The 13,608-nt window shown below is 49.3% G+C and overlaps 3 protein-coding genes across 3 annotated transcripts; 1 reads left to right on the forward strand and 2 right to left on the reverse strand.

Moving 5' to 3' along the window:
* Positions 1-1,323: 1,323 nt before the first annotated feature.
* On the reverse strand, positions 1,324-2,896 carry CABS01_00921 (uncharacterized protein; the record flags this gene model as incomplete). Its single annotated transcript, XM_060534302.1, has 2 exons — positions 1,324-2,250; positions 2,303-2,896. 2 exons carry the CDS (start codon positions 2,894-2,896, stop codon positions 1,324-1,326), a joined length of 1,521 nt encoding a protein of 506 aa, XP_060401380.1.
* Positions 2,897-9,623: 6,727 nt separating this feature from the next.
* On the forward strand, positions 9,624-11,447 carry CABS01_00922 (uncharacterized protein; the record flags this gene model as incomplete). Its single annotated transcript, XM_060534303.1, has 2 exons — positions 9,624-10,445; positions 10,497-11,447. The coding sequence occupies 2 exons, from the start codon at positions 9,624-9,626 to the stop codon at positions 11,445-11,447; spliced, it is 1,773 nt and encodes a 590-aa protein (XP_060401381.1).
* A 1,083-nt stretch (positions 11,448-12,530) lies between these two features.
* Positions 12,531-13,246, reverse strand: CABS01_00923 (uncharacterized protein; the record flags this gene model as incomplete). The annotated part of the gene is made up of 2 exons (XM_060534304.1): positions 12,531-12,602; positions 12,746-13,246. The coding sequence occupies 2 exons, from the start codon at positions 13,244-13,246 to the stop codon at positions 12,531-12,533; spliced, it is 573 nt and encodes a 190-aa protein (XP_060401382.1).
* Between the last annotated feature and the right edge of the window lie 362 nt (positions 13,247-13,608).

Below are 13,608 nucleotides of genomic sequence, written 5' to 3' on the forward strand. Positions count from 1 at the left end.
TTGAGGGTGTGACTGCCTCTAGCCAAGAACTAGCGGGCGTGTGATCCACGTGGAGACCCGGCTCCCACATGAGTTCAACCAGTCTGTATTGGGGACTAATCGCGTGATGGTTCAGATGCGGCCTGACCGTCCAACCTCCTTGGTTGAGCTTCCAATCGCATCCAGACGCCGAGACCCCTGGAAACATGCAGCAGCCACCAAGATCTTTGTCAATAGATCTGCTATACAATGTGTTTGGGTTGTCTGGTTCTGGATCCAGGGCAAATTGATTTCAGAGTATCGAAAGTGTGCAAGGCAGTCGCAACTTACACAGGTCGCGGCTACTAAAGAGCGGCTCCTGTGCTGCAGTCTTTCTTGAGGTGATCTGTGAGTGAATAGTAGTCTTGTCTTGCCGGTGGAATACTATTTTGATGCACTAAACTTCTTCAAATGACTTAGGTCCTCCACTTGGACATTGGCCCAGTAATTTTCCCTTACGATATCAAAAACTGGACTAATTCCTTTGTTCCCTCGGCGATGTCGCGGCCTGCGATAGTCCGATGTCCACGTGTCCGTCACGTTTGGCTCAACGAGAACGAGACCGGAGCTAGACTACCACATCTCGAAACACCTTAAAAACTCTATTCTTAAAATTTCTGACGTCAGAATCTACTGGAGGAGCTTACCCTGTTTACCAAACGCCAAGAGTTTCACATCGCAGCTGTCAGCGGTCAAATGTGAATGCCTATCCTTGACCCCGGGTAGAGCTACCATGCCTCGCCCGGGATACCTAGCCCACTACCCTCAGGTGGATTCATGGGGTATTGGAAATCAGACTACTGATGGAGTGATTTCTCAAACGGAGAGGTATGGGTTTGGATTTTGCCGTCATCTCAACTGTCGAGAAAAGATTTTGACTTTGAATGAATGCCCATTTACGGCAGACCCGGCGAAGTCAAGGCCGGCGATTACAGACTTACTTTCTGTCACAATCCTACTGCGGGTAGACGCGTCTTCTCACTTCTCGGCTCGATCGGTTAGCTCCGCGATCTCGGTTGAGATGGTTGCAGCATTCGTTAGGTACTAATTTTGTGCTTGGTGGGCTGGTGATGGTCCAGGTTTGAGTAAACAGAAGGAGACGGCAGGTTTCAGCTTCGGAAAGAAATGTTACGTTTGATGTCACTTTACTGTACAGTTGTAAGTCATATCTGGGTATATCATCATAGCCCTGTGAGCTGTAGCTAGGCCAGCTGGTACATGTGTACCTCATGTAGTCGTCTAATAAGCGTCATCATCTTCCAGCCCAAATGCTGGACATAGCCAGACTCTACCGAGTCTGAAAGCTCAGTCCTTTCCCCAAATTGTAGAAGAGCCGGCACTGTAGTTGCTTGCATCACTCAACTTCCTAGCCGCAAGCTTGGGCCGAGTTGGTGGTGCTAGTGTGTTGACCTCAACGGAGACTGTCGTGGTCGTCTCGCACTGAATCGCCATGCCCATGACCGAACCCTCTCCCATCCCAAACCCTTTCATGCTTCCTTTCATGCTTTCTGTACTTTCGATGCCATCTACTTTGAGCGCCTTCAAACCGCCTGATTTTGGGCCCTTGCGGGCAACTCTCTCGCACCACTTATTATATCGCCTCAGCCGTTTTTGCTCAGAGGTCGAACCTCCCATGACAATAGTTGTGTTGCCGAACTTTGGAGGCGTGCCACACATGAATGAGAATGTCTCTAAGCCAACCTCCTGTGATGGAGGCCCTTCGCATGAGAAGACGATGGATCGTCGGGTTGAAGAGTAGAGAATAACATCCATCCAGCCGTTGCAAGCGATCATTGCTCCCGCGAAGCAGAAGTATCCCAGAGATACATCGTGCCCTGTCATGGAGGCAAGACGGCCAGCAGCTAAAGGAATGGTGCAGACAACGTAGACGAGAGGGTACAAAAGAAACGTGTGCTGCCTAGCATAATCTGGAATATCGGGTAGTCGTCTAAGAATCGTCGTCAAGCACATCGGACGCCAGAAGGTGCTCGAGATTGTGCTGTGGTTATCGCAGCTCGACGTGGTGCCTGAACTTGATCCGCTGCAACCTGATAGGGTTGGGGTAGTCCCTGGGTGTCCACAGCAAGGAATCACCCCGCCGCTTTGCCGAGCCAGCTTCTGTAAATGAAGAAATATTATGAAGTAGATTAAACTTGTGAGAACCAGTGAAATGAAAATCCAGAGATAATGAAGTGTTAAGCGAACATCCTGATATTTGGAGTTGATCCAACACTGTTGCGTGTTAATGTTGTTGCCGCGATAATCATGAAGCAGGCTGATTCACCCAAGCGCCGGCTCTCACGTAGAGGCCGCCCTCACTCTTCCCATTCTCTGTGATGATTACACCAAGGATCCCGGTCCCGTACACGAAAGCCCACATCATGACGATTGCGGTATGAAAGGCCCACGTCGGGATTTTCTTTGTCGAGACAATAGACATGTAGGTGTGGATCGCGATACCCGTGATGAACACGGAAGACGCCAGGTCGCCGGTCGACACAAACCATCCTTGGGTCCAACAAGTGCCTGTGCCGACTTCAATGGCGTTTCTAGTTAGCCACTCTACGTTGAGGAGAAAGGCCAGCGCTTGTTGTATATCGGCAAGTAGGAGGTTGAAAATAAGAACGAGGAACTGATTCGGCGGCTCGTTGATAGCTCTTTGCCACCATGTCTCCTTCTGTTTCTTTGCAGCTTCTTCTTCAGTTGCCGCAGTCCAATTGCTTGGAATAATGAATGCCGCGTCTGTCGGTCTCGGCGACTCAACTTTGATGATGAGATCCTCCTTCTTCGGTGTCGGCGGGCCGTGATGCCATTGGATCAGTTTATACGTCAGGAACGTCAACAAACCCAGGCTGGTGAAGAAGGAGAGAAACCCCATCGTCGCCACTGCGGCGAGGCCATGGCGAAGAACTGGTGGCAACGGACGGACCGAGTAAGGTGAGCTGTCCGAATCGTAGTGATCTACTATCTCCTCCGACTCGTTCATCTCCGCAATGTTGATGGGTTCGACGACGGTTCGTAGCTGCGTGTGGATGTCATCAAGACTACGATTACTGGGCGTCTTTCGGTGTTATACCATCCCACAGAGCCTCAAAAGTTCAATGTTGAGGGGTCATGGCCCAGAAGGTCCAGACCAGGGATCATCTGTAGCTTAAAAGAGAACCCACCCTAGCCTCAACATCAGCCGTCAAGCGGCAAATCCAAAAAAAATCCAAAAGACCATCTGACAATGCATTCCTAGTGCCAAGAACCGTTATCCCAGCCAGATGGAGAAAATAATCCGAGTCATAGAAACGACTCAGCCCGTTTGCGATGAGGGGGTGGGAAGCGAACGTTTCTTTCCAATCCGGATTTACTCGGGAAACAATCAAGAGTTCTCCGAGACAAATTGGATCCAGTACGCGCGCGCGCGCGGCGCTATGGTAAACACCTGATCTTCCCTAAGATTTTGCGATTAGAGTTCGCCATGTGTGTGTATTGCCATCGAGCTCTAGTATTCGCTGTGGGAGCGAAAGAGAAGTGTGCATGTTCCATCCCCGTTCCAAATCGTTCCAGGCTAAAGTATGTCTTCGACGGGACGGACTCTCGTGGGCTTCGGCGTCCCGCGGACCGGGATGACTCAGGCCTTCCTTTCTCTTGGCCTCTCTACACAGTAAGTGTGTCTCTGAAGCACAACCCTACTCATGGGTCAGGGGTTGATAACTCGGAGATTTCTCATTGGCTCATCGACATGCCTTTTTGGACCTACAACTGTCCGAGCACGACGTGATGCCACGAGTTGAGCCTTGGTCTGGACGTGCGTCTCCCGCAAATCGCACTTGTATCCGCCCCCGATTCCGCCTTTTCTGCTGAGACACCCCGTGAACGGTTGGACTTTGCCAAGGCGACCCTGACTGAGATGGAGCGGATGATGAATCGACAGAAAGAATTACTGCCCCTTGCAGTGGGACCTTGGCTTCTATGAGCCGCGGCAGTGGTCAGTAATACACCCGTTCCCTCAGCGGTCATGAAGAGGTGTTCGCCCCGGAATTCATAATCTTCCCCGAAGTGGAGTTTTAGGCTAAAATCCTCCTGCTCGGGCATTTTAACAGCCGCCAAGACGGTTCCGCGCGCATCAATCCGGGGAAACCCACTTATTGTCATCGCCGATGTGTCCACCTACCTCAGGATTATGACGAGGATGATGGGGGCCGAAGCTGTCGTGTATCTAACCGAATTACCTCAGTACCTTACCTATACTGAAAACCACGCGGATCTTGTGAAACTCGAGATCGTACCGAAAGCTACGAGAAGTCAAACTCAACACTACTTTCAAATCGGCGCCAGTATCGTGTGTCCACGTGGTGGTAACTTTAGCAAAGATCCGGAAAGCTTCCGACGACAGTGAAGTTCTTGTAAAGTGGTCATCAAGTACGGTACCAGAGTTTTCATTGGATCGCAAACGGGTTTTCAGCATACGTAAAGTTCGTGTTAATAACAGAACGTTCTGGCCTATCTATCGGTCGGTTTCCTCGTCTTAGCTATCCGCCAAATTTCAAACAGCATGCTGAATGCAAGATGCAAACTCTACTATTATTACACGCTATGCTATGATATGAGCAGCCAAAGTTCCGCTTTCGGATGATGTCTTAACCCGATGAGCCCAAGTTGTACGTGATTAGCCACAGAGTGTTCTCCGTTATTGTTCCCGTTGATCCCAGAATCGTACCGTTACTTGTGCCGTCAGGTACGGGAAAGACAACGTCGTACTGGCAACAGGATTGAACGTCAACGGACGCGGGCCTTGATCACCCGATGACACTGGCTTAGGCCCGCGAATGGGATATGTCCTGGCTCCATTTTACATGACTCTTGTCAGCCTTAAATCTCTTCCCTTTGGACCGTAGATCTGATCAGTGACTGTCATCGAGCTTTAGACGAGAGGAATGAGGCCATGTTGAGTTGTTACGATGGGTGTGTTAGGAGTGCAGTCCGAGGTCCCAAAGTCGTAAACGCGTTTCCAGACACTGCCATTTTCGACTTTCCCATTCTAGGGCACACTCGCCGAATGGTGTCCGCGGACTGTCTGATAGTCGGCGGTACCGTGCGCTGACTTTTTCTTTGCAGCATCTAGACTGCTAAACTGACCGTGCTGTCCGAGCAACATTTGCCTACTTCGGAGCCGAATCAGTGGGGAATGGTTCGCCCTCCTTCTTTTGGCTTCAGGATGCTCGGTTGGGGCCGTGAGGAGGCGAACTTCTCGCACTTTCATCGGATCGGATACATCCACTGGCTTTTGAAAATGCATCCGTCGCGCGGAAGTGGCAAATCGGCTTGCTTCTGTTCTTCAGACGTGTTCTTTCGAAATGATGTGAAGTGGCCTAAATCCGTGCGACATCGTGATAAGGCAATGCACGGCCGAATGCATGCCCTTCTCGTCGTCAGGTAGAGCATACAACCTCGGATTTCCTGAGGAAATAATTGTTATGAAGAATGACTTATCAACGTGATAAGAATGACTCTGAAGTGAGGTCCATCCTTGGACATAGCCGACTTAGACCATGAACGCGGCGACATCTCATATATCGGTATGCGAACGTTTTTACCTCCACCGTTCCGGCCAGTACACTCACTCTGGGTCATCTGTGATATGCCATTATAGATTTTTTTGACCTTCAGAAGGCTGACACATATGTAAGCCGCCTGGGTCAGAGAACGCGGCATCATGTGTCAATCACTTGCATAGGGGTCTTTCTCATCAGGGCCCAAAGTCAATCTACAAGCTGAATCTGCTCAATACAGGTTGTCAGGGAAAAGGGTCATTGGGCTTTACCCGGGAGACGTGTAGAGGAACCTTTCTCTCTTGAACCCTGCCTTGGAAGCACAAAAATACTTCTCGGGAATCTATCCGTTTCGGCTGTAACGGCACGATCCGGCGCGCCGCAAATGCTTCATCATCAACTGCCGACTCCGGTCGCTGGCAATACCGGCATTTGGAAGAAACTGCCGTACTGCTTTGGTCCCGATTGGAACGCGGATATCACGAAAATGACCAACTCGTGCTCTGATCTGGAAAAAACGAGATCAAGGACCCGCTCAAGCTGTCCGCTAGTCTTGCGGAGTTTGAAACATGCTAGACTGGATGAGGTATTCGCATAGAGGTCAGCGGAGCCCATAGGGTAGATCCTCTAGCGCAACTGCGGAGGAGATGCCAAATGCCCGTCAAGTCTGTTAGTCAGTTGATAAATCCTATTTCCCCGGGAGCAGTAGATAGTTGATTGGCCCTAAGGTATATAGCATTGTTAGTTAAAACTGAGCCCAGCCTTTCCAGCTGCTAATAGTCCGGGAGTAGCATGACGTTGCTGATTAACCCATTCTTCTTGGCCTGCATTGTTACGTAGCGGACACAACAAGCTTGCCATCGTGGCGTAATAAGCCGCATTGAATATGGCCCTGCGTCGCATCTTTGGTTCAAAAACACCACGATTAATTCCATACCAGTCATACTATTTCGCCAAAATCAGTACAACAGTTTTGTGTTTCCCTACAAGCACGGGGAGTTTTCAGTGGAAGAGAGAGATGCTTGATTCGGAGCCGCCGTTTCGGGGGGCTATCAACATGCTAGCATTATGTACATTACGTGAAATAAGGTATCATGGCGACCTATCCATTAGAAGGGAAGCGGGAAGCAGGGGACAGCCCGTTCGGATAACCAAGTAATCAGGACTGCTTTACCTCGAAGCTATGTCTGAGCGATAGTTGCAGGGAAGTAGCAGCGCTTCTGACTATTTCACTTGGCGGGACCATAGCCGTGGAGGAGGACATATTTGATTGTTTAAATTCAATAGATACAATATCTCGGATGTCTCATACGCTTTATCGTTAACTGCACATGTGAGACTGCAGTCATGCCATGAAAGTAGTAATCTATATGCATGTGACGAAGGCTGGTCCAGATCAAGCATTGGCTAGACTTGGACAAGGATTGGTTTTCTTACCGTTCGATTGATTTTAAACTATCTAGTGTGCCACTACGCAGTGCCCCGGCACTTGTGAAAACATTGAGCATCAGACTGCTGATGACTCAAAGGAGACAATACTACCGCCAAGAGCCTCACATCGTTACGATATCGCGCTTCAACTGGGGAATACGGCCATTAATAGCTGGTCCCGCTTCACCTTGCCAAGACAATAGAAATACCAAGCCACAAGGTCCATTATTCACACATTTCGATGGCGTGTGACACAACCATAACAGGGAATCAGGAGAATTGCTCCCACCGGCTGTATCGGATGAGAGTAGCATCCTGATGCAGGCATTTCAAGTATTCAAGATAAGGTTCAGGGATGAAGAGTGATGTCAAGATGGCCCCTACTTTAATGGGGTAATTCGGGTTATGCTGAGTCGGGTGAGCAACAACCTGCCCTTGGCTAGAAACGCTATCACAGTACATGTAGGAGCCATGCCGAGGACTTCGGGTTATTCAATAGATTGACTTGTGAATGTGTATATCTCGATTACCTTGCCTTCGCCGAGTCAATTACCAGCTCTGTAGGTTTTGAATCAGCGTATCAGTCACCACACATGAATCAACGCGAACGGATGATAAACTGAAGGCCAACTTAGGAGGATGTCTCACTTCACGTCGCGTGAAGTCCAGATCAACGGTAGGGTGAGAGGGGGTGGATAACTTTCAACGTCACAGATCAATCTCTGCTAACTACTTAATACTAGGTAATCTGGGCGAGTGAAATTCGCTCATCAGGTTCCACTATATGTCAATGTGGCTTGAATGGACCCTGAGAGGTCACATCAACGACAATATTGATCAAAACACGAGACACGACACATTTGACGACGGAAGACTATTTTACCGACTTTCTTTCTAGAGTACCATAGCACTGTTGTGTTCAAAAACAAGCAGAAAGTACATGCACTGCGAGATGCATTCCGCATGGCACACGTTTAGTTCAATTTACTTGAACCAGTACAACACAATAGATGAGGTTCTTAGGTCGCATAAGCTGCCTAAGTTTTCCAGGACGACATATCACGACCGACAACCCTTAGACCAAAAAAGTAACTGTGATGGCGGTATCTCGGTTTTGCTAAAGACCGTTTCCTCTGCAAAGCACCGTGCCACCTTCGTGAATAGTCCTCATTCACTCTCACCTATATTCTCAAGTCTCAGTGTGCATAACTCCATACTATTTCTGCGCAAAAGCAAACATCCCATAGCCTAATATTGAGTTTTGGTCACGAAAAAGCGGATTCCTTTTTCAGGTGCCCCGTAAGGCGGTAAAGCCGTAACTCTGCCACTGGCAGCTTTACTAAACATTGCAAAACATCCACGTTGCCACGCAGGTATGATAATTGTGTCTGGTTTGATCCATTCATCTTCGTCCAATCGCAGCATTCGTAGGCCAAAACAAACCCAAGCGAAAATATCAGGTTCATTGAAGAGCCGGTGGGCTACCACTTGTTTACCTACTTATGGCTATTGCTAGGGAAACTCAGAGAACGCGTCTTCTATCACGTGCCTCAAAGTCATGTTAGACCAAATCTTGCAATGATCATGACGTCGAAACATTTGTCCAGGGTAGTTCTGCCAAAGTTCCAAAGTCCGAAAATAGAACTACGACTGCTTGTTGTGGCCTTCTTTGGCGCCCGAAAGTCCCGAGCACCGGGCAATGCTTGGGCTGTCAATCCAGGTACAGCTCGACATGACGCGGTCGTCAGCACCATAATGCGGTTCAGCCACTCGCTAAGTGTTTAGTTTCTTGGCAATGTTCCTCCTGCAGGCCTCAACACAATCAAGTATAACGTAACACGAGACAGCAGGAATTCTCCTCGGAAACACCTCAACATGCAAGTGACTCTGCGTGAGTTTGGCTATTCTGTTCTTTCGAATGCCATGTATACAAAGGGCAAGCGCAGGTACCCAAGCTGGCGTGCTTAGACTCGAGTGGCTGATTGGAAGACCACAATCTAGCCTAGTAAAATAATCGATGTAAAGCATTGTGCTCTCAACCAACTTGCGCTGTGTTCGGGGGCTTTGTAAAATGTGGGTCCTATTCTGAAAAAGGAAAAAAGCAAAAGTCTGGAATAGTCAATGGCTGCCGGCCTCAAGATCAGTCCCGCGACGCGAGGGATGGCTTCATAAGATCAACTAAAGCATAGCCCACTGGCAGTTACGCAGGCGATAATGTGGCTTAACGTCCAAAACTTGCCAATCACGATGTGTTGACAGATGCGACTAGTACAAAAGTAGCTAAGAGAATACGAGAGTCGCTGTAATACACACTGCCAGGGCGAAATGCGCCTGCCTGGCAGGGTGACTAGCATCTTAATCCTACAGCCAGCCAAACATCAATGGCAATGGATACTCGACTGCGGTCCTGAGCGATGAAAGTACTTTTGCCAAGATGGATGTCTCACAGTGAACAATCAGTTGCTGTGATCAGGGACCTCCAGATTTATTGAAATACCATCAGTTGCCTCGACATTTCGGACGACTTGTTAGTAGAAATTCACACTCCGGTAGCAACTCAGATTATACCTTTCCGAACTTCGGACATCTATACAGTGGACAAAATCTAGTAGAAGATCAGCCACTCTTGTCACGATGGTGTCTTCTCTCCTCTTGGCCGGATCTTTGTTTGGCCTCAGCCAAGCGGTCACTCTCCCCTTGGCTACAAGAAGCACAAATTCCACCAAAGCCTTCAGCTGGGTCGACACAAAACCAACGAGAGACCTGCAATACTACGACTGTGGTGATGGCTTTCAATGCGCCCGACTCGAAGTCCCACTCGACTGGTCAAACCCAACCAAGAACAGCACTGCTTCCATTGGCATCCTCAAGCTCCCGGCAACAGTTCCGAATGACGACCCGTCCTTCGCTGGCAGTATTCTCATCAACCCCGGCGGTCCAAGCGGTTCTGGCACCGGTTTTGCTTACTCCTTTGGACCCACCTTGCAAAAGGTCCTTGGTCAAGACCGCAACTATGAGATCATCGGATTTGATCCTCGTGGTGTCAACACAAGTACGCCTCGCGCCGACTGCTTCAAGGGAGACCAGTTCGCCCGCAGGCTTTCCCAGGAGCGCGACTCCATTCTACCCCCGATTGATGACGCTCTTGGCTATCATTGGGCCGACGCCAATGCTCAGAGTGCTCTTTGTGAAGAGAATGGTGTTGATAGTATCTGGGGTCACATGAACACCGCGTCCGTTGCCCGTGATATGGTGGAGATCATTGACCGCATCGACGACCTGCGCTGGAAGGAGTCGGGAAGGGCCAAACCAAAGGATGCTGAGGCAGCCCGCCTGCAGTACATTGGGATTTCATACGGGACCTACTTGGGCAATACCTTTGCGTCAATGTTTCCTGAGCGCATTGGCAGGATTTGGATTGATGCTGTCGTTGACGGCGACGACTGGGCTGCTGGTGTAAGTTTATCTCACCTCTTGAGTGTATCCCCATGTTAATCAATTTTATAGACCTTCCGAAACAATATCAACGACGTGGAGAAGATCGTTGATCAATTTTACGCTGTTTGCTTTGAATCCAAGGAAGACTGTCCCCTTTTCCAGTCATCTGACAAGTCCGGCTCAGATGTCAAAGCTCGTGTCGCCGACTTTCTCGATGAGATGGATACCAACCCCGTCTCCTTCGCCTACAACGACCGCCCGGGTGTTCTCACATCCCCAGTCATCCGCCAGGCAATCTTCTCAGCCATGTACACTCCCTTGGTCTCATTCGAGCCACTTGCTCTGGGCCTCAGCGCACTTCTGAAGGGCAACTCATCCATTCTCGCAAACTTTCTAACCCCCGAGTCCATCAAGCTTGTCTGCGACTTGGAGAACGATGAGCTTCCTCAGTACAATTGGGACTCTGATGTCTTATCTAGCGTTCTATGCACAGACATCGTGGATGACGTGGTTAATCGCAATATCTCCTTCTACGAAAACTTGCTTAAGGAGTTGAAGAACCAATCCGAGACGACTGGAACTGCTGTAACCGGAGCAGTCCCAATCTCCTGTGCCGGGCGTAAGATTCGCCCGCCGTACGCGTTCACGGGACCTTTCAATGGCCTTGCCGCCAACGCCAACGACTCCAAGGCTCCCGCTGCACCGCTCTTGATCACCTCTAGCCGTTACGATCCAATCACTCCTCTCAGAAACGCCCTGCACGTTCAGAAGGGACATCCTGGCTCGGCTGTGGTGATTCAAGAAACTTCCGGACATGGCGCGACATCTAACCCAAGCGCTTGTCTTGTCAAGATCGTTAGGGACTACTTTTACGAGGGCAAGCTGCCTGAGAGTGGTACTGTCTGTGAGTCGGCATGTAAGCCAACCATTCCGGCTGATAAGGAGAACTGCACCTCTATTCTTAACTCCAGAGATGTGGAGTATATGTTGCCTCCATTGGGAGAGTTCCACTGGTTCTAGTCGACAAATTCCGAGTGTTCTTTCCAACACTAGTAATTAGTTAAATATGATCGCAACTCTAATTTCCTTTTTGATAATCATTTTTGTATAAACATGCAGCCAAGTCTTTTGCCATCTATTGACTCTCATCGCTCATGCCTCATAAGGAAAGCAAGGTTGTGCGGACGTACTTGAGCCCAAGAAACAGGAGCATGATGCAAAGGTAACCTTGCTGGGTCAGGTTTAGGCAAATGCCATAGAGGTTAATTGAAAATGACTTTAAGCCACTCATATCCACAACACCATCTGGGTCGTCCTCTTCCGAGTCTCAATGGCCAGCAACACAGCTATGTTCATCAGCGTATTGTCCTCATTATATCAAGCGAACGGGGCTTCCAAACCTCGGGCTCTCTGGCTTAGTGGTTGATATGGACCACTCTACTCGGGACGTTGAATTTCCACATGTGTCTATCGAGATGGACTTCGATTGCAAGCAATTCTTTGGCATTTTTGACATTTGAGATACACTCAAATACACTTTTCCACCTAAATAGATGTAGATATGTGAATGTGGACAGTTGAGCTGAGGCTGATATCGAATTCGAGTGGACTCCTCAAATACATGGTCGAGTCGATTGCAACCTCCGCGATCAATCTGGCGTTCCATGATTGCATCTTCATCGTCTGAGGTTCCCTCAACCATATTTCCTTGGAATGCTAGGATCTGTAGTACAACAGACACCTCATCCTGCAGTTGTGGAATCAGTTGTGGACTGAGCATCTCACAATTCCGGACTGTAGAGAAGCGCTCCAGGCCACGCGTCACCAGCGCCTCGCAGGAACAATCATACGCGGGCGAGAGAGGCTCTAGATCAGGCTCGCGTCAGTAAAAGCCACAGGTGAGGGAATAACAGTGAAAGTACCTTCACTAACATCAAAAACATTTGACCTTGACAGATCTTGGTAGACAAGCTTAAAAAAATGTGTATAGGGGTTGGTACAACTGACAATGGCTGAAGGATTACGAAGAATCATGCGGTAGTGGTCCGGATCTCACAGTGGATGCAACTCAGCTTTTCGATTGGCCAAGGTTGTAGGTACTTGTTAAGAAAGCGCAGCATATCGGCATTCGTCGTCGTCGTCGTCGGTAGTAGACGAGCGGTGATACTCCCCAGGCTGTGGTAGCTACACCATGTCTCGAAATGGTAGAGCCCACGGATCATACGGATTCTCTCTGTAACGCTTAATCCGCTACAGTCTTCCGCCTCCATGTCCTGACGACCCCATTGACGCCAAAGCTATGGTAGAGCAGATCTTACTGTCGATGAGTAGAAACGTGCGATGCCGGCCAGATCATCAACAGTACATGCTGCTCTGAAATTCTCTGGATCGGACTGCAAGTTGAGATATGAATCCATGAACTCCTCCAGAAGCTTAAGTTCATCTTCACTGGTCGACTCGCGCAGAATGCCAAGCTTATGAGCCGCAAAGGCATCAACGAATATGCGATGGCTGTGGAAGGTCTTGCCGAGGTGGTGATATAGCAGCCCGCGCCTCGCTGAGAGATAACATTTATGCAAAGTGGACGAGACGCAGATGGCTGCGTGGAGGCTATCTAGGTCCGAGAGATTGCGGAGGACCTGCAACTGGATTTCTGGAATGAGGCCATCGAGGGTCAAGCGCCTAGCGACCTGCGGTCCGCTGAGAGCGGACGTAGTGGAACACTCGGTCGGCTGTTTCGCTCTGTCGGAGCCTGGGCGGTAGGGTTGTTTTTCTACTTCCTCATGTTTCTCGACAGACTGATCTTCATTGCACCCCATCGGAGCTGTACCACCCGCTATGAGTATCTCATCTCGACAGCTTGGCTGTGGTGAAGGTGACAAGGATTGAGTATTCGACCCCATTTTGTGGCATGCCTCAATGGATGAATAGGAAAAAAGATCGGTGCTCGGTGGCAGGTGCGGTAAGGTTATTAATTGGGAGAGCCAGTGAACAGAACCCTGGCGTCAACCGATGATACCCTCCAACTCAAGCTTGTGTCCCGGTGAGTCTGGTGCTGTCGTCGACAGCGAAAAATCTTTTTACCTCCATCACTTCACACATTTTGTATCGTGTGTGAGCTGACGATGACGAAAAAGAAGTAACCAATCACCATGTCTGATCTGACGCCATCAAAGCGAAT

The sequence above is a fragment of the Colletotrichum abscissum genome (assembly GCF_030869225.1).
Source record: "Colletotrichum abscissum strain IMI 504890 chromosome Unknown Scaffold_2.1, whole genome shotgun sequence".
Taxonomy (NCBI): Eukaryota; Fungi; Ascomycota; class Sordariomycetes; order Glomerellales; family Glomerellaceae; genus Colletotrichum; species Colletotrichum abscissum.